This window comes from Patella vulgata, chromosome 1, assembly GCF_932274485.2.
Source record: "Patella vulgata chromosome 1, xgPatVulg1.2, whole genome shotgun sequence".
NCBI lineage: Eukaryota > Metazoa > Mollusca > Gastropoda > Patellidae > Patella > Patella vulgata.
In genome coordinates, this window is record NC_065879.2 from 34,721,094 (window position 1) to 34,741,900 (window position 20,807).

Here is a 20,807-nt window from a genome sequence, read left to right on the forward strand (position 1 = left end):
CGAAAAAACAAGGTCCCGTGTACACATTGGTGTGCACGTAAATGATCCCTTGGCAGTTGGAATTCGATATAAGAGGCCGTAGTAGGCCGTAGTGCCGCTGCCCGGGCAAAATTTCCCTCATAGCACACTGTATGGCGTATGCCCGTCTTCATTAGCACAGTTTCATCCAGTTATCCCAGATATACGCCATGTATCTTTCAAACAATTTCGAGACGGGGGGGGGGGACAGACCGCCCCCCCCCCTCACCTCCCTTGCCGAAATGCTTATCCCAGCACCCTCAATGCCCTGCCACGGGCCCCGATAGGAATCCGTTGCAATATTGTAAAAGTCGAATCTCAAAGGGTTAAAGTTGTTTAATTGTCGGCCGAGAAAGTTTATCTGGATTCTGACGCCGTTCCCTCTTGCCAGTTGTGTAGGACGGAGGGCCTAGCACGGGACAACATATGGTCGTTCGGATGGGACGAAAAACCGAGGTCCCGTGTACACATTGGCGTGCACTTAAAGGAACCCTTGACAGCTGAAATTCGAAATAAGAGTAGGTCATAGCGCCGCTGTCCGAGCAAAATTTCCCTTATTTCCCTTGCATACCATATACCCGTCTTCATTAGCCTAGTAGGAGCAGAACAGTGGGACATTAAACCCCATTTCATTTCATTTCATTAGCCCAGTCGGAGCAGAACAGTAGCATGTTAAATTTCATTTCATTTCATTTATTAACGGTTTTTGTTTTCTATATTAAATAATCAATCGGAGTACACATTCGCGTGTATTAAGCCGTCAGAAATTTGATATTTTCCGAAAAATGCAAAACATGCATAGTTACATTAATAATAAAAATAAGAGTAAAACGTTAAATCCCATTTCATTTCATTTCATTTATCTTGCATAGCTACAAAAATAATAAAAAAAACTATGGAGTCTGGTAAGGAACATAAACACAAAATTATATCTGGCGAGCATCAAGTGCACAGTGTAATTAGATCGAACAGTTTAAAATAGGAAAATATTGTGGTTTTCCATGTGACTAGATTAGAATTTTCATGAATTCTGATAAATTCTTTGTATGTTAACTCCATATTCACTTTGCAGAATCTTGTGGACGTTTATATTGTTTTATTTTCGTGAGACGAAAACAGTCATTGAATTTCCCGGATTTCTGATCAATTCTTTCAGAATTAATTTAGATTTTGGAGTCATATAGCTAATCACAATCGATACAAATAGACCGAGCAGTGTAAAAAAGGAAGACAAGAAGTCGGTAAGCTGCATAGTTGGTCTGTTGACAGTTTAACAAAAGTTCGCAACTTTAAGAGAAGAACTCACTTAAAGAAAAACTTACGAATAAGATACGAATCAGATAATAGAATATTGTTTTAATGCACAAAAATGATTCCATTTGACTACATACGAAAGTCAGTTGCCATCCATTGTCATTTGAAATAATAGTTATCTGAATGACGGTCACTATTTTTTTACTTACTTTTCGCAATATTGTTTTCGATTTTTTTTGTCGACTTTGCATTTCATGTAATCTCATCCCTGTTAAAGGGGCATTATGGGAGAGTGGATAATCTGACCGGTCTCGCTATAATAATTAGAAAATAGATAACATAAGAGAATATGCTGACAATTTCAGTCACATTGCTCCACTCTGAACCGAGATATTAGCAGTTAAATTTTAGGCCTAGTCTAGATCATCATTACTAAAGTCGATACGATAAAAAAAACAAAGTCTGGATTATCCATTTTTTTATTTAATCATCAATGAGTGTTGAGCAGCAGATCGGGTTCCAATCCAGTAAATATCGCAGGCTAGCGATGACATCACGAGTTGATTATGGTCTGGATAAGTTAATTAATGTCTAATTAATAATTTTGATAATATTCCAGGTCTAAAGAAATACCTGCAATATGCAGATTTAGCTCTTGCATAATGTATGTTTAAACATGATGTTGAAACTTGTGAAAACTAAAATTGGAGATTATTTTCCCTTCGTTTCGTAAATGTTTATTAAAAGTTATACGAATCAACACTTACTAAACAGGGCCATTAAAAAGGGCATTAAGGCTATCCTGGGTTACAAAATAATTATTGTGCCGTTTCTTCATACACGATTATATCGGCCAACCTGGAGTAATTAAAACATGTATTTGCCGTTTCAATGTCAGCAGTAATAATATTTCTTTGTGAAACAGCTTCCAACACGAAATCGATATTAGTAGGTATTGTCATTTGATGATCGATTACAATGATTAATCGTTGTGGTGTTGTAAGTGTCATAGCTGACAAACAGTTACACATTGTAAAATATGCCAGATCACTTTTCAGGAAATCTTCGGTTAAAATTAAAATTATTTTCCAACTGTCTCTAACAGCTTCTAATATATCATCTGCGTGAGAACCACCGGGTAAATGATCTCTGTCACGTATGTTTAATTTTATTTTACGATTGGTTTCTAGTTCAGTTCTTAGTTCGTTACAAACCCAACTGTAAATAGAATCAGTGTAGATTATATAGGCGTCATACAGAAATTCATTCCGCTTCTTGGGATAAATATTTTGTCCGATCATTCTTAAAAGTATTAATTTTAGCTTCATCTTATTTTTGATGAAAACAAAAGTTGTAATTAGAGTAACAACAACCACACTTGCTCCACCCATAGCCATATTTAACCAAAATCCTGAAACACAGTGTCTCTGAAACGCTTTCCACTGGGTTTGAAGTACTTTAGTGTAGCTCATCTTCCCGGTAAAGTCCATGCAAGAATAATTACCACCATCTAACTTAACACTGGTTTCTTGTAACCAAATTAAAAACCCAGTCGATTCACAAATACAGGAGAAGGTGTTTCCCCAAAGTGACAAATGGAACTCATTATTATTTTCTGCTGTTATATCAAACATCAGTCTGTATTTATTTTCAAGTGTTGTAAATGAGTTGTGACTCAGATCTATAAAATCCAGTTTATCAAGAGATGTTAAATCTGGTATTGTGATCAAGTTATTAAACGCCAGATTAACAACTTCTAATGTAACAAAAGAGCTGAATATATCATATGGTAAAAACACCAGGCCATTGTCTGATAAATCAAGGCTTTCTAGATTTTTTAAAGGACTAAACAGTCTTTTACCATGTTGTGATAGAAAGTTACTATCAAATTGTACGCAGTTTAAACGTAATTGTTTCAGTTTTGGAAATGTATCAAAAAACGTTTCACTGGTGGTGCTCATGTCATTGTGACTGAAATCCAAAATTTCCAGATTTTTAAGGCCTATAATTGTATGGTTAAAATCTGAGAAGCCAGAGTAGGAGACATTTATTGACTGCAGTTTGTTTCCATTCAAAAAATAAATATCGAACAAAGGTCCGGTGTGTGCAGATATGCCAGCAACATTTATTGATTTGATTTTTGGGGGAAGTAAGACTGGTATCCCAATGGGAAGATGTGTATGGCCCGGCCGATGTACCGATGTCGGATCATCAACAGAAAATTTCCTCTGTAGAGATATGTCAATCGTTTCTAGGTTTGAAAAAAGTCGGACGAAAAGAAACCATATTTTATGTAGACTACCAAGGGTAATTTTGTTATGCCTTAGTTTGATAGATTTCATGCATTTCATTAGGGGACAATTAAACGGGGGTACTCCTTCAAAATCTATATATATTATGGAACTTGAACTTAAATCAATATGGCTAACACATATACGGTATACGGTTTTTACAGAAATTGAAGACGCTGTTCCGATATCATTGCTATCGGACTCAAAATTGGTAATGGAAACAGTTGACATGGTCTTATCTCGATACACACTCAAGGCTTGGAAAACATCCTGCAAACCTCCTTTCATTAATGATGTGCTTTGCATAATGAAATCTGTTAAGTTAGTCAAATACTGAAGTGAATCACGATGGAATATTTGCAAATTGCAGCTATTTAATTGTAGATATGTTATCTGTGTTTTCAAGAGACCTTTAAGGGTTTCGTTAGTTAAGGTTCCAAGTCCACACGCAAATGAAGTACCGTGAACTAGCGTATCACCTATAACCAAATACCGGAGTTCAGTCAAATTTGAAAAACCAGATTTGAATACGGTTTTAGAGCCGGTGTCAATATTTAAATGTCTTAAATTTGTGAGTGATCCAAAAACCCGGTCAGGTAAATCAAATTGTCTTAGAGGAAACCGTGAAACATCTGATCTCATACTTAGGTTGGTAAGTGATTGAAGGGGTTTAAAAACATTAACTGGCATGGAAGTTTCACTATAATCCAACACATGTCCATTAAATTCCAATATCAACAATGATGATAATCCGTTAAATGATGATGACTGTAAAGTATGGATAGGATTAAAACTAACATCAAGATATCGCAGATTAACTAGATGTAAGAAATTATTGTTATATAGAATTGTTATATTATTAAACGTTAGATCTAGAGTTGTGGTGTTTACAGGAAGTTTGTCGGGGACCCTTAGGATACCCGTGTGTGAACAATCAATTGCTGTTCCATTATACCTCAAATCTGCTCTTTGCCGGCAATCTATGTGTTCACTATGAGTTGTTTGAAGCATAATTAGGATGAAAACCCAATTTTGGAAAGCGATTCCTTCCACCATTATCTGCAATAAACAACAAATGTAAAAGTTTTAAAAAGCTAATAATAACAAAACGTTAATAAAATATATTAATCAACAGGGTCAAATCCACGAGGGTGCTCAAATGAACGTCCTTTTGAAGATGAGAGGGAAAATTGCTTTTTTTTTCGGCGATGGGATGGTGAGGTAAACAAATATGTCTTTTCTAAATAAGCCGTCCAACCACACACACACACACACACGCACCCACACACACACACACGAGCTTGATATACTTAATCTGTTACCGTAGCCCAAATATAAACAGCCTGTAAATCTACTGATAGAATATCCACTCACCCATGAATAAAACCCATTTTTATCAAAATAATAAGTATCTACATTATTCCCAAACCCGATACCTATATATATAAGACTCTCGTACACAAATTGATAATCACTTGCCGATTTTGCAGTACAGATAATAACGTATAGTATTATAAATAAAACATAAAAAACATCATCGTGTGATAAAAAAAATGACAACCTGCGAATTGTACTACAGATAATTGAAATTTTGTCTCGATAGCAGTAGAAAACTTATGCTTTCAAGAAATCTCGCTTATCGTGTGTTCACGGGGTCTTCGGACAACTGTGGGGTGTTTTCGGCAAAGGGGGTGGCGGAAATCGGGTAATTACAGAACACACGGTTGTGGAATGCTCGATATCGATAGGGTTCGTCCTGTCCTGACCCCAGTGCTTAAAACGGTGGCCTATATCGCGTAAACAAGATTTTCGGCAACCACGGAACGCTGAACATCAAAAGGTTGACCTTCTTATAACACCAATGCTTCACGTCAAATTTGAAAAAAAAATCCGTTAAAAACTAGAGCCTCTATCCTATCCACAAAGTTTTCGACAAAGGGGAGGTAACTCGAAGAAAGCCAAATATAGGTAGGATTTGTTCTCTCATGATCCTAATGCTTTACACCATATCTGAAAAACATCCGTTAAAAACTGTAGCCACTATCGTGTTCAAATGGTTTTCGCCAAAGGAAGGTCCTCCCATGACCACAATACTTCACACAAATTTGTAAAAAGTTAGGTTTCCAGGCAACGAAACATACGCCCAACAAGAGTTATCACATATTTTTACTTTTTTCGGGAATGAAACATTTATATTTATAATACACTAAAATCCAATTAAGAGTAACAACTCATTAAGCAATTATCAGAAAATTATTAAAATTTGTTTGGTATTTATAAAGTTCTGCCCCATGCTAACGTTTAGTATACGAAACATTTAATATCATGAAATTAGCTGTTCGAGTTACCAAACTTCATTGAAAATCTATATACTTGTTCGTCGCAAGACCTTAAAGGTGCTAAATCGCTAACATTTGGGACCTAGAAATTGACACAAGTGGGTCGCAACTCATATAATATTGTAATATGAATGTATATAAACTGATATACATTCAATGATTTCCGTTTTTAGTCTAATTTCAAATCAGTTATGTTCCGCGAAATAAGCCAGCAGTCTCAATCGAATGCAAATTTCTAGCGCCTGGTTATTCCAGTCTACATCCGCCGTTTGGTTTGGTGCAATATGTCTAGCCTCGTTCCTCTAGTCTCTTGCTAGAACTGGGGCTGAAACGCATTATGGTACACGATTCGTGTACCAATGGTAAAATGTATATTTTGTCTTAAATATTGGATATCAGAAGCCCATCTTTTTCCGGTAAGATCACAGCATCAATGTTGATTTAAATTGACAAAAAATTTGTGTTTTCAATGTTGAAGATTTTGGATGATATTGAGTTAGAGACTTAGCTACTTTAAATATTGTGTATAAATTTAAAGTCAATCGGATATTAACTTTGGCCTCTAGAGCATCCACACGATTTTTTGAAGTGATCAAGTGCCATAACACTGGCAGTAATTATCGGATATGCTGAAAATCAATAGGCCTCTTCGTCTCATGACTTTAAACACTGTGTATAAATTTAAAGTCAATCAGATATTAACTTTAGCCCTAGAGCGTCCATAAGCAATTGTGGACGCTGAACGGACGGGCGGGGGCGACGACAATATACAACCACATTTTAATGTGGGCGTATAAAAAGTGAAAAAAGCGGTTGTCATGCAATTTACGATCACATTTTGCAATAGGGTTCGTCCTCTCATAACCTTAATACGTCACACCAAACTTAACAAAAAATAGTTCAAAACTTTTGCCTCTATCGTCTTCACAAGGTTTTCGGTAAACGAGAGGTATGTACGGAACGGACAGTCGTACCATTTAATTTACGCCCTCATTTTGAAAGAGATAGATGGGATCAAGTAAAATCGATAGGGTTCCTGCTGCCATTTTCCCAATAAATTACATCGCGTATAATAATATCAGGGCTGCCGACAACCAGTATCGCAGCGCAATTTGCGATACATATTTTGTCCGTTGCTAATCAAAAATTAAAATCTAAAGTTTTTGATTCGCAGTAACTGCGAATCATTAATATGCCTGTCATTTTGGATATTGACACAAGGATAATCCACATTTGAAGACTAGAAAGCTTTCTCAACAATTTCAACGAGTATAAAATGTTGAATAAAATTTTATAAACAAAACTGAATTCTCCGTATGACATTTTCTTCACGAACTACCCAGACACAATTCATTATACGGTACTATATAATACAGGGACATAACTCTATGAATAGGGACTATTAAACCGGAAACAGGGAATCACGTAGTACCACTCACGTTGCAAGACATCAAGAAATTATATGATATTTTGAAAGAAATAAATCCAGTGTATCCTCTACGTATTGTAAATAAAATATAAAAAAATAAATGTTAACGTATTGTAAAATGATAAATCAAAGTAAAAATTCCCGTAAAATATCACGTGTGTCTAGTCAATCTAGGTGCGCCCGATTGAACAAAAAAAGCAATACACGATAAAAAGCAGACGAAATTGTTTTCTAACGAAGATTTCTAACGTACAAAAAATAACAATTAAAATGATTGGGGCTTCGGAAGTCACTGTTAAGAATTGGCTTCAGACATAAGACCTAACTAAATGTCTACATCACATTCACAAACTGTCACAAGTACTTGTGGCAGTCGTAAAAAAATCTAAGATTAGTAAGAATGGAATCTAATCATATTTGTTATGAACTAAAGTAATATCTTGTTATTTAGGTGTTTTATGTTGAAACTGAAAACCTGCTAATCAATTTTTAAATTTGCTAATCAAATTTGGCAAAATTTGACTTTTTGATTAGCAGTGCTGCTAATCAACCGTGAAAAATTACCGACAGCCCTGAATAATATCCGTTAAAACTATAGCATCTATCGCACTGACAGAGTAATTCCGGAACAGAAGGTCACATAACTTTGAATATCAATAGGTTTCCTGTTTTCTTTGAGACTGTTCCTTTAACATTCACAGTAAAGCTTGCAGTTATTAAACAGGCATTATGCAAGAGCTAAATCTGCCTATTGCAGGTCTTTCTTTTGGCCTAAAATGTTATCTAAATTATTAATTAGACATTAATTAACTTATCCAGACCATAATCAACGCTCGATGTCATCGCTAGCCTGCGATATTTGCTGCTCAATGCTCATTTGATGATTTAATCCAAAAATGGATAATCGAGACTATTTTTTTTATTATCGTACCGACTTTAGTAATGATGATCGAGGTTAGGCCTACAATTCAAAAGCTAATATCTCGGTTCAGAGTGGATCAATTTGGCTGAAACTTTCAGCAAATTCCCTTTACATTTTCTAGGTTTTAACTATTATAGTGAGAACTGACATAATGCCCATTTAACTAGAATTATATTTGGGTTTTAAAGCGTCATAGCTTAAAGACAAATAAAAATAGCAAGTGAACAAGAAGCTAAACGCACGGGATATTTTTGTTCATTTTTGCTCTTGGTCGAGCTCCGTAGAATTTGATAAAACCGATTAGTTTCGGTCAACGGATAGTATAAAGACTAAAAACCTGTATCTGTTACCTTTTTTTTAAAACTGTACCCTCTTTGTACATTATCTGCTCACTGGCGTTAAAATAACAATGTATAACATCATAGTAATGAATATTACCCGCACATATTATAATAACACTGGAATCAATCACTTCACACACTAACACTAAATCATACGTTTCAGATAACTTTAAATTTCTCGGAAATTGCATATCTAAAGAGAGTCATGTTTATTTTTAAACACCACATCAGTTGCTCGAGTAAGCACGCCTCCCGTTAACTGCAATGTCTATTTGTCTTCCTGTCTAACCTTTACCCCCAGACTAGATAGATTATAGAAGACATATTAATTGACATTGAAAAGGCCATTTATTTATTCAGTAGATGGCTAACTAAGCTAACATGCGTACTATGGCTCCCCGATAACACCTATTATGTGTGGTTTAATGGTCTAGGGCGAGATATTAAGTAAAATATTGAAACAACACGAGGTACCTAGTCCCGAGCTGTTGTTTCAATATATTACGCAATGTCTTAGCGTGCAAAATTTCAACTAATACGCTTGGTACATAAGGATGACGCCACATCTGTATTTTAAACAACTTTATAAACTAACATCATTGAAATGAACACCATCACAGAACAAATGATTGGGTGGGTGTTCGGTCGACAGTCCACGCAATCTAGCCAAGCCCAATTTGCATTCATACATAATGGAATGTGTTATCCCGCTCATATTGTGAACTTTGATTTTGAATCTTCTGATGAAGACAAAGAATAAATTACAGTGATATCTATACATGTCTCTTATTTACTGTGTTTTTGATTTACATTTCTGGTGAAGACAAAGAATAAAGTACAGTGATATCTATACATGTCTCTTATTTCTGATGAAGACAAAGAATAAATTACAGTGATATCGATACATGTCTCTTATTTACTGTGTTTTGTCTGTCAGACGTGGAGAGCGGGGGAACCAAATCCGGTCGCCACAACCCACGTATGACCCATGCATCTTTTCTTACTACATATCTTAGTATCCTTGTGATCGTCTAGTATTTTCACCTGTCGTCTTTGCTTCCCCTTCACGATGTGTATTTACTTCTTACTGTTTTCTCAATTAGTTAAGACGTTTGTCTTACCAGGAATAACAATGCGACAGTTCGTTTTTACATTTTATATATCATAGCCAGATACATACATGTAGATACAAGTATAGTACATTAACAGTAAAGTCATTCTCTCAAACCCCATCCAGCCAAACTCGCTGCGGCGAGTCTGCTGATATAGAAATTGCTACATCTTTTCCCTTCCAGAATCAAGCTGCTGTCTGACGAATTCTCACAAGTACGATAGTTTTGCAGCTTTGGGTTTTGGACCTTCAATTATCTAATTGGTCAAATATGATGTAAATAAGTATAGACAAATGATGCAATCGTAAATTTCCTATCACGTGTAATACATGATATTCTTTTTCCCACAGAACCAGCTAAGGTCGAAAAATCTAACGAGAAGCCACTCTTAAGGTCGATTTTGATTTTGTCCACAAAAATATCTCGAAAACACCCCTTCAAACGCATGATCACCATCCAAATTCGGAATCTGTGCAAAAAGCTGGTCTAGAAAAACTTGGTCTCATAAATTCACAGCTCGGGTGAATATAGAACTACGGAGTGCTTTTCCGAAAAACGCAATACAAATAAGATAGCTACGGCTACCAGTAACACAACCCATGACTCGGAAAATCGATCGTCCTCGATCGAAATATTCAACATTATTAACCAACTGAACATTTTAAAACACAGATAACTGGAATAAACTTTTAAAGTTCAAAATGTCAAATCATTAAAACACAGTTCAAGTCTCTTTTACTCAAACACGCGACATATTGTCCAACGTTTTAATTCGCAAACGTGACGTTTTCGCGATATCAGTTCTCAGTAAGGATGAAATTATATCCAATCACAGATCTGTACTCACTTCATTTGGTACTCCATTTGGAGATACCTATACAGATCTGCCCTTGTTATATTGGATACCTAAACTACATAAAAAGCCCTACAAGCAACGTTTTATAGCAGGTTCATCCCGTTGTTCCACAAAACCACTTTCAAAAGTATTGACATCTATACTAACGGCAGTGAAAGAGGGTATTCAAAAATACTGTGACAAAATATACTCTCGTAGTGGTTTTAATCAAATGTGGATATTAAAAAAGAATTACTTGATGGTTTACAATCTAGATCACTTGCTTCAATCTCATCTATACAAACGTTTGACTTTTCTACTTTGTACACTAAAATTCCCCATAGTAAATTAAAAGCCCGGTTAAAAGACATTATTCACAGTGTCTTTTCATCTAAATCGGGAAATGTTAGATATCAATATTTAGTTGTTAATTACAACTCCACATATTTTGTTAAGAACCGCTAACAAGATAATTCAGATGTTGGATTTTTTAATTGATAATATCTTTGTTGAATTTGGTGGGGAAATTTATCAGCAAGTGGTCGGTATCCCCATGGGCACCAACTGTGCACCTTTGTATGCTGATTTGTTTCTCTATTCCTACGAAGCCGATTACATACAGGCACTCGTAAAATCAAATAAACAATTAGTCAGACATTTTAATTTCACTTATCGATATATCGATGATGTTCTATCACTGAATAATCCAAAATTTAGTGATTATGTAGAATTCATATATCCTGATGAGCTCGAAATTAAAAACACTACTGACAGTGACAATTACGCTTCCTACTTGGATCTGCGTCTCGATTTTGACAATTGCCATAAACTTAGTGTTAAATTGTACGATAAACGTGATGACTTTGACTTTCCGATTGTTAACTTTCCATTTATTAGTAGTAACATTCCAATATCACCAGCTTATGGAGTGTTTGTGTCTCAACTAGTTCGTTACGCGAGAGCTTGTTCATTTTATTCTGATTTTTTAAGTAGATCGAGGCATTTGTCATCTAAGCTTCAACTACAGGGATACTTGCGAACTAAACTTATTAAAACCTTTAAAAAGTTTTATGGGCGTCATATTGACTTGATTGGTAAATATAACATGTCTCTCTCGGCTATTATTCTAGATATATTTAATTGACGCGTATACAATCTCCCTGATTATGTCTGTCTACTACATCATTAACACTGTTCATCACGTGCATTTTGCATACCGATAGTCTATTGGCCAATCACGCTATTTTACCGAGATTTCGCCTAATAGTTTGGATGCATCTATGGCGGGTGTGGCGCCAGGCAGGGTAAGCTTACTCTTCCGGACACCTGTTACCAATGTTTGTCGTGTATTTTGTACACGGTGAACAGTCCATATGCTGATTACACTATTTTGCCTTATTACACTATTTTGCCTATACCGTTTTTTTAGGACTTCGAATTTTGTCTAATGGTTTGGATTGTTCGTATTTGGTTTTATTTTATTCACACTGCTTTATCATTTGTAACAATTAGTTATAAAATCACAGTTCAAAGAATTAACATAGTCATTACAGTTGAAAATCGCTGATTGCTCTCGCAAAATATATATATATATATATAAAACAATAGTATGAATTGAACAACTATATCATTATTAATTGTTTTTTTTATCACTGTCTAATATTTTCTGCCACAGGAAAGCAACCTCGTCATAGCGACGTTATGTATAGTAATTCGGGAAGAAGTTAATAGTTGGACACGACTGCTCAATTTCCTTTTGCATTGAGTTTTGCTCCGAACATTTTATTGAAGCGAAGCTCTTTGGTTTCAAGCAAAATCGTGTCTTCAAAATTCAGTTTATAGATGGGACTGACTTTAAAGCAACCCTTCCCACATTCATGCAAACGTTTGCTCACAGGTATCATTCTATTTTCTGGAATTTTGATGTGAGAGCGATGGAGATTAACTCTGCGACTTAGTTATTGGTCAGTCTTTCCAATATATCGTTCACCTCATCCAGCACACACAATCATGTACACCACTTTCTTTGAATGACAATTCATGTTTTGCCTAATCGTAAATGTTTTAGTTGGGGAGACGGTTATACTGGTTTCTTCGATTATATCATCACACAATTTTCACCATTTGTCGCCGCATTTTGAAACACACGGTGGAGTTGAACTATTTTCTGTATACATATCGAATTTAGAAGATGTCAACATCCTTCGGCTATTCGGCGGTTGTTTATAACTGCTAATAAATTTTGTTGTACAAAGGATGTTCTTCATTTTTGGGCATCTCTCTAGAATCGACCTGTTAGCCTCCACAAAATCCATTGGTATAGTATAACTTGGATAAAAAGTCGTTACCAATTTCATGATGTTTTCAGGTTTAGTTATGGCTTTTGGTGTTCTTGGGGACTGCTGATTGAGACTTAAAGCTTTCTGAATGCATCTTTGATCAATTTGATTGGGTACATTTGTGTCAGAAGAAATTCTTTAAGTTCATTTAAGCGTGTTTGCTTCCAATCACCTTTCGACACTGTTGTGCACACTCTTCTTGCTAAAGTATATGAAATATAACTATTGGTGTGTGACGGATGGCACGAATGAAAGTTAAGATATTGATGCGTATCCGTACTTTTATAAAATAGGTCTGTCTCCATAACACCTGAATCTTCTGGGCATACCGTAACGTCTAAAAAGCTTAATTTGGTTTTGTTCTTTTCCATGGTAAATTGGAGTGATGTATCCAGAGAATTTAGCAAAAAATTCACAATATACTAAATATATATATTCATCACGACGAAACTCCAAAATGCCTTTCACAGCACAAATACAAATAACGTGTACCGTCAACACACTTTTATATCACTATTAACCACGATCAGTTCAACACTATAATCGTTGATTAAACATTAAAGTTCACTTCGCGCTACAGCGTAATCTTTTTTCTTCTAATTTTTTCAAAGGCGGTGGAGAAGCTTCATCTGCGCGTTAATACAAAGACTGTAAGACTGTAGCCTTGTCCTGAACCCCTTTAGTTTGCCATTACCATCAATGTATGTGACTTCCTGTCCCCATCTAGGTATAAGTCGATAAAGGTCCGTTCATTTCCAACAGCCTCTGATGGTTTGTGTATGGACTCTTTAATGATAAATCCCAATGGCTCATCTGTTTTGGACATAGCAGTAGACCATAAGGGCGAGGGAGATGTTGATACACTGGTAGCTTTAGGCCTTGCATCAGAATTCATAGGTGGATTATTCTTCCTGGGACTCGTAAATATTAACGAAATTGCAACAGATTCTTTAGGACTAACAGACATATCAACAGTAACATTATTTCAAGATCAACAGTCTTCTCTTGATTCGACAAAAGAGCATCTGGCTGTTGAGAAATTTAACAAGCAAAACGTTTGGTAGCTTCCTAATCTACAACACAAGCTGGACAAAAGCCAACAGAATTGATTGTTACCGTTTCTACCGGAACAGTCTTGGGTGTAGATTTTGAAGTATTACCTTTAGACTTTGCAACGTCATCCACAACAAACTTAGCATAAATATCATCTGTATTGTCGTTCTTCGGCAAATGTGTAGCTAGATGCCTTCTCCAGAAATATTTTGAGCGAAACCTCCCTTTACAATCAGTAAAATGACAATGATAACTGTAAGACAAAACACCTGACGATAATTTGGATGGTTGGCAAATCGGTGGATGACTCCCAGTTTCAATACGATGAGATATAAGTTCAGTTCTACCAACGTAAGGTAGTCGCTGCAATATTATACTGCTGGCCTGTTAGGCTTTCCTTACAAGATTTCAGCAATGTATCAATCAAACAATCACAAACCAAATCATCCTTCTCGGGACCCGATTCGGGGATAACCCTATCAATCTTCCGTAAAAGAGTTACAGTAGTTCCCTTTCTAAAGGTTACAAACTCTTAGGGGAAGCGACCCATCACTCTCTGGTTTAACTAAGGTAATCCAATTAAAGGATAATTCGAAGGTGGATTTCTTAGAGGTTCACAAGACAATCCCCAACTGGTTTGGTACCATCCTTAATATCAGTTTTATCAGTTGATGACTACAACGTTAAAGGTTTGTGCCGGGATGGAGCGACGGCCGCCATGTTAGTTCCGGGGAGTATGAACGTAAATACCCGTATGTTCACTATGTTATCGCATAAATCAATCTGTGTCAAACTGTTTTAAAATGTGCACAAATATTAAATTTTTAAATTTTCTCTCCCAAATTTTTATTGTTTAATAAAAATAATAATAAAGATCCATGGACCGACTTATCTCCGGGCTCCACTTTCCACAGTAAAGGTTATAGAACATTTTAATTTGACATGTCAGCGATCTCGACCGCAGTTTCTCTGCGTCTACCTACTTGTACTTACCTTCGCTTTCTCTTTTAATTTTTATTAAAATATTGATCTTTTAAATTAGTGCAATGTACACAATAATTATTCCTGTACAGTAAATTTGTTAAATTGTTTTAGAAATTTATGGAACTAATTAATAAAGAGTGTAGAGAAATGAATGGGTTTTTTTAACAATAAAAGTGAACAGAAATCAATAGCCCGCAGAATTATATGCAGCCTACCGGTATTTTTATTTATTTGTAAATTATTTTATTTTAGGAAATTAGGGAATGAAAAGTGAAGAAAAATTAATAGCCTGCGTAAAATGTTGTATTTCTATTTACCGGTATTTATTTATTTGTTAATTATTTTTAGAAATTTGTGGAACTGAAAAAGTGAAGAGAAATTAATGGCCTGTAGAGAAATGAATAGTTTTAGAACAACAACAACAATAAAGGAAATATGTTTCCAGAATGAAAAAAGTATTTATGAAATGAAATGGGGTTTAACGTCCACTCGACACAAACTAGGTCATTTCGGGACTAACATATGGCATATGGTGGGCAATTCCACGCTAAAGTAATACAATTAGGTGAAAAATTTAATTAGTTGATAAGTGGACAAAAATAGTGTCTTATGGTGGGAAATAATCCATATTTTGAAGAAAAATCTCAATTTGGGTGGAGACTCTTCCAATTTTTTTTTATTTGGTCTTGTGTCAAGGTTTACGTTGTAAATGTCGAATTTATAATTCTATTGTATTTTCTTACTTTGTGTTTGTTTGATTATTCTGGCTCATAATGAATGATTTGGCATTAGTTAATTATCTGACAATGTATATAAACATAATATTTAAACATTAAAATATAAAAGTAATATATTTTTGTGAAGGTAACCAACATTGAAAAATATCACTATGAGAATGTACGTCCGTTACCAAATATTTACATTTTTTTTTCTCTCATTCATATTTTTATATGGAATTATTTAAAACTTCATATCTAAAGCTATAATAACCCATTCTTACTATAATGACTGTAAAAAGAAAAGATTTGCAAAAATTCTCAGAATAACTTGGGTTTTCATAGATGTACGTCCGTTACTTTTCACAGTATTTCATGTTACCAAATATTTACATTTTATCTCTCTTATTCATATTTTGATGGAACTGTTCAAAAACTCATATTTAAAGCTAATAACATCATTCATTCTTGTTACTATGACCGTAAAAAGAAATCATTTGCCAAAATTCTCTGAATTACTTAGGGTTTCATAGATGTATGTACGTCCGTTACCAAAATTTTAGGGTAAAAATGTACGTCCGTTGCCAAAATTTTAGGGTCACAATATTTCATTCAAGGAGTAATGTTTTTAGGAAAGTAACTGCTCCATTAATTCAAATGAGTTAACTATTATTTTTGTCTATAAGTCCGATTATTTGTAAGTTTACATATCTAATGTAATGGGTTACATCCGTTACCAGAAAATATGTAAGTCCGTTACCACAATAATTTCTAATTTACTGGGTTACAAGAATCCAAATGTGAGAAGTGATTATGCAGTACACATGTAGTATTAGTGCCCTTTCTTAAAAGGATTAAAACTTTTAAATTCCACAAGACAATTCACAGAGTTTTGAAACTATGTTCATGCAGGCAACTCATGGTGACTGTTCATTTCTGTATGTCCGTTACCTATACTTTGAAGAGCCAATATTTATTTCCAGTGTTCATGAATAAATTAAATTATATGTCAATTGATACTGAAATCATATGTCTTTAATGCTATATAAAACTCAAACAGTTAATTATTCGTGGTTACAAAATATTGGAAGGAATAAAAATATGGTGAGTTCAAAATGTACGTCCATTACCGTGGAATTGCCCTGGTTTAATTTTTTTATTTCAATAATACGCTTGCGCGTAGGGGTCTTTAGCAGTGAGAGTAAACCAGAGGACCTGGAGAAAACCCACGAGGTTGGACAGGCGACCCTACTCCTTGTCACGTACAACCGGGGAATCGAAACCCCGCCAGTTGACTCTATGGCACATAGGCCTACGAGTTAGAAGATATGGTGGCTGTATAATTTAATATTATATTTTTTTAAAAAAAGGTGTTAAATGTGTCAAATTGTGTGTGTGCGGGGGGGGGGGGGGGGGTGTAGGCGCCCAGGGCCTAGTTGTGTGAGGTTGCGGTTGAGTAATGAGTGTTTGTTTTCGGGGAGCATTGAAGAGACAGCGTCTCGTTCGGATGGGACGAAAAACCGAGGTCCCGTGTAGGCCTACACCTTGGCGTGCACGTAAAGAACCCTTGCTAGTTGGAATTCAATTGCTGTCCGGGCAAAATTCCCCTTAGAGCACACTGTATGGTGTATGGCCGTCTTCATTATCCCGCTAGGACGTTAAACCCCATTTCATTCTTCACCTAGTCTAATTTGTTTTCGCTTGTTCAGCTGAACTTGTTTGTGTTTAGAAAAATAATATGACATGAAAATTTATTATATATCTTAAGTTTCTTATAAAGATTTAGTAGTAAAGGGTTTCTTTTATTTTAAAATGACTTTTAGATTAGGTCTTCACATCAAATTAATGACATTAATTCGATTGTTATTGAGTAGGCCTATTGACGTTTACATTGGAATGAGCTTGACCCTAACCCAGTGCTAGAAGTAGAAGAATGGACCGATTTTTGATAGGTACAGTTGATAAATCAATCTAACCTGTGAAACGCTATTCCACTACCCTTTTTTCGGGTGTTTGAGCAGCCAAAACAGCAGCAACTTTCTGGCATATTGATTATAAAACACGATTTAAAAGATCTAATGGTCGTTACTGTCGTCAGCGTCAACTCCCCGGAACTAACATGGCGGACAAGGCCCCTACACTGATCCGCAGTGAATATTCGCTTGGCCGCTACAATCACTGATAAGGATGACATCGATGCGACTTAATGACTACAAAATATTAACTTTTTTCTTTCGACAAATTAAATTCTGAAACATTTTGTTTTAGTATTAGAAAAATAAATAAAGGTGTTTGATGTATATCTTGATAAAAAAATATTCCATATTTAGCGTAAATAGGTACAGAAAATAGTACGCGGAGGCGTAAAATGGGTTAAACGATATAATTTTGCCCGTACTAGTTCATATTACTACGTTCGATGTAAACAACGCACGTGTGACCATCAATTTGACGTTTTTTTCTGTTTGTTTACTCTGAATTCTTTCAGAAGTACATTTTTTTACCGTCTAATCTGATTCACCTGCTCGTGTTTGTTTTAAAACAACACAAACAAGCCACAGAAGTAATCATTTTTGGCGTTATCGATGCCATCTTGCTTTGTTGGTAAACATTGTGATGTGACGTCACCCTTAGAACTACAGCGGTCTGACCTTTTAAAGGTCAGTCATCTTGGACAGAGATAAAAGACGGATGTCGCATTATTAGGTCTGTAAAACAGATTGCAAGGCCCCATGTCAGCACGCTGTCACGTGAGTAAAGGCAAGTAAAAACGAAATTTTGAACTATAAAAAACGAAACGAAATTGGATCTGTGTTTTAATCAGATTGAGAAAGTTCATCCAGATTTTCCAGCATGGTTCCCCCTTGTCAGTGGGGGATCACGTGGCTAAGTGGGTAAGACGCTAGCTTGCTAGCCTGGAGTTCGGGTGTTCGATCCCTGCATTGGCCGAGAAAGTTCATCCAGATTTTCCGGCGTGGTTCTCCCTTGTCAGTGATGCAGGACGGAGGGGCTGACAAGGGACAAAAAACCGAGGTCCCGTGTACACATTGGCGTGCACGTAAAAGATCCCTTGGCAGTTGGAATTCGATATAAGAGTAGGCCGTAGTGCCGCTGTCCGGGCAAAATTTCATAGCACACTGTATGGCATATGCCCGTCTTCATTAGCCCAGGTTAGGAGCAGAACAGTAGGACGTTAAACCCCATTTCATTTCATTTCATTTCATTTCCCTTGTCAGTGATGCAGGACGGAGGGCCTGACAAGGACAGCTGTCTAGTCGTTAGGATGTGACGAAAAACCGAGGTCCCGTGTACACTTTGGCGTACACGTAAAAGATCCCTTGGCAGTTAGAATTCGATATAAGAGTAGGCCGTAGCGCCGCTGCCCGGGCAAAATTTCCACCATAGCACACTGTATGCCCAGTTCGGAGCAGAACAGTAGGACGTTAAACCCCATTTCATTTCATTTCTTTAAAGCTCAATCAATATATCGGTACCTCTTGAAAATCCTGTAATTGGATATGCATAAAAATGTAGGCCTCTAATCCATTCTATATAATCGATTACGTGTCAACTTTTGTTTATTATAACGATAAACAATTTATAAAAGCCAAAAGGATAATGAAAGGAGGGGTCCAAGCTTTCAATTATAGTGGTTTATCTTCCCAGTCAATATTATAAAAATATTTAGGACAGGGTACAATAAAAGCTGAAATTGACATACACTGAATCATTTGTCTCACTTTGCCCCCGCCCCCACACCCCTACCCTAGACCCGGCACTGGGTGGACCTATTCACAACAATCACCAACTACACAAGAGTTGTGAGGTCCATGCATATTTCATTACGATAACGACAATAGGTCCTAAAAGTTCATTTTTTAAAGGTGCGGCGGAAGTTGCGGAAGATGTATTCATACAAATAATATAGCCTATTATACTATATTTAAAGAATTGATATTATCCAGCAATACTGATAAATATAGCTTATTATATAATTTATAGAATTCTTACTTCTTCAGCAATACTGATAAATTAACGGGACTCTCTAAAAGGCCTCACAACCAATAAAATTATATAGATACAAACTCACCGAATAGAAATGAATGCATATATAAAAATATGGTGCATAGGTCACTTTTTCTTGTCTTTCCGATCTTTCCGATTAGTTAGCAATATATGTTCAGTAAATGGGCTTGATAAAGCTCTTGAGTAACTCGGGAGAAAATTGCCCTAGCTTGAACTAATAAATCAAATATAACGTGTCTATTCTAAATTTAGGTCATTAAACTGGAGTATACACAAAAGTGAATTGTTGGGCTGTACAGTGTACTACAGATAAACATCTTACGCAACCGGGAGGGGGCTAGTTTAACAAAAATGTCGTAACTTTAAGATAAAATCTTACCTTAAGCAAAACTTGCGAAAAAGAAACGAATTGTTTAATTACGACGTTTCCACAAACGCTGGCGTGACTTTTTTCTTAGCTCTTTTCATAAATACCTCATGAATGATAGTGGCATCATGCACTTCATTCAAACTTCGGTGAAAATTCCCACGATATGAATTTTGACAATGGCTACATTTTATAGCTGCTAAGTTGAGTCGACCCGTTGGAGAAGTTAGAGCTATTCTTAACGACGAGAATGTTTTTATATACGCCAAGATTTTACTGGCAATTGTAGTCTCGGGCATCCAGAACCTCCTAATCTTCAACGTACGAATATACGTAGAATGTCTGTCTGAATGATAGAAACCACAATTGATAAATAAAATGCTATAGCATGTCCATGCCTTTGGTTTACTTGTTTTTGTTTACTTCGTCATAGCGTGTGATATTTATAATAATAATAATTTGTTATTTCCATAAAGGGCCCTCACTGGACCATTCCATATATTAACATATTTACATTAATTTAAAAACATAATAATAACATATTTACATTAATTTAAAAACAACAACAGCATAAATAATATGACATTAATATAGGACTACAGTTGTGTTGCTGGATGTGACCTTGACCGTAACTGTTTACCCTAATTTAATACAGTGCAGGGGCGGATCCATAAAAAGCTCCAGCTTGCTTGATCAACAAAAATGTCTTAGTTTTAAAAAGAACGTGGTCCGTTAGTTACAGTACATATACATTGTACCTTTCCTACTGCACACGAAAGTT

At 35.8% G+C, this 20,807-nt stretch overlaps 1 protein-coding gene across 3 annotated transcripts; it reads right to left on the minus strand.

The window, feature by feature from the left end:
* Window positions 1–1,733: 1,733 nt before the first annotated feature.
* Window positions 1,734–20,337, minus strand: LOC126823795 (toll-like receptor 4). Of its 3 annotated transcripts, none has more exons than XM_050552800.2 (2): window positions 20,039–20,337; window positions 1,734–4,622 (listed from the first exon to the last, which is right to left on the minus strand). In XM_050552800.2, the coding sequence occupies exon 2, from the start codon at window positions 4,617–4,619 to the stop codon at window positions 2,091–2,093; it is 2,529 nt and encodes an 842-aa protein (XP_050408757.1). In that variant the 5' UTR covers window positions 4,620–4,622; window positions 20,039–20,337; the 3' UTR covers window positions 1,734–2,090. The 3 variants fall into 3 exon arrangements, with proteins under 3 accessions (XP_050408757.1, XP_050408772.1, XP_050408762.1); XM_050552815.2 differs by lacking the exon at window positions 20,039–20,337 and adding an exon at window positions 19,724–19,906; XM_050552805.2 differs by lacking the exon at window positions 20,039–20,337 and adding an exon at window positions 8,604–8,768.
* Window positions 20,338–20,807: the final 470 nt, after the last annotated feature.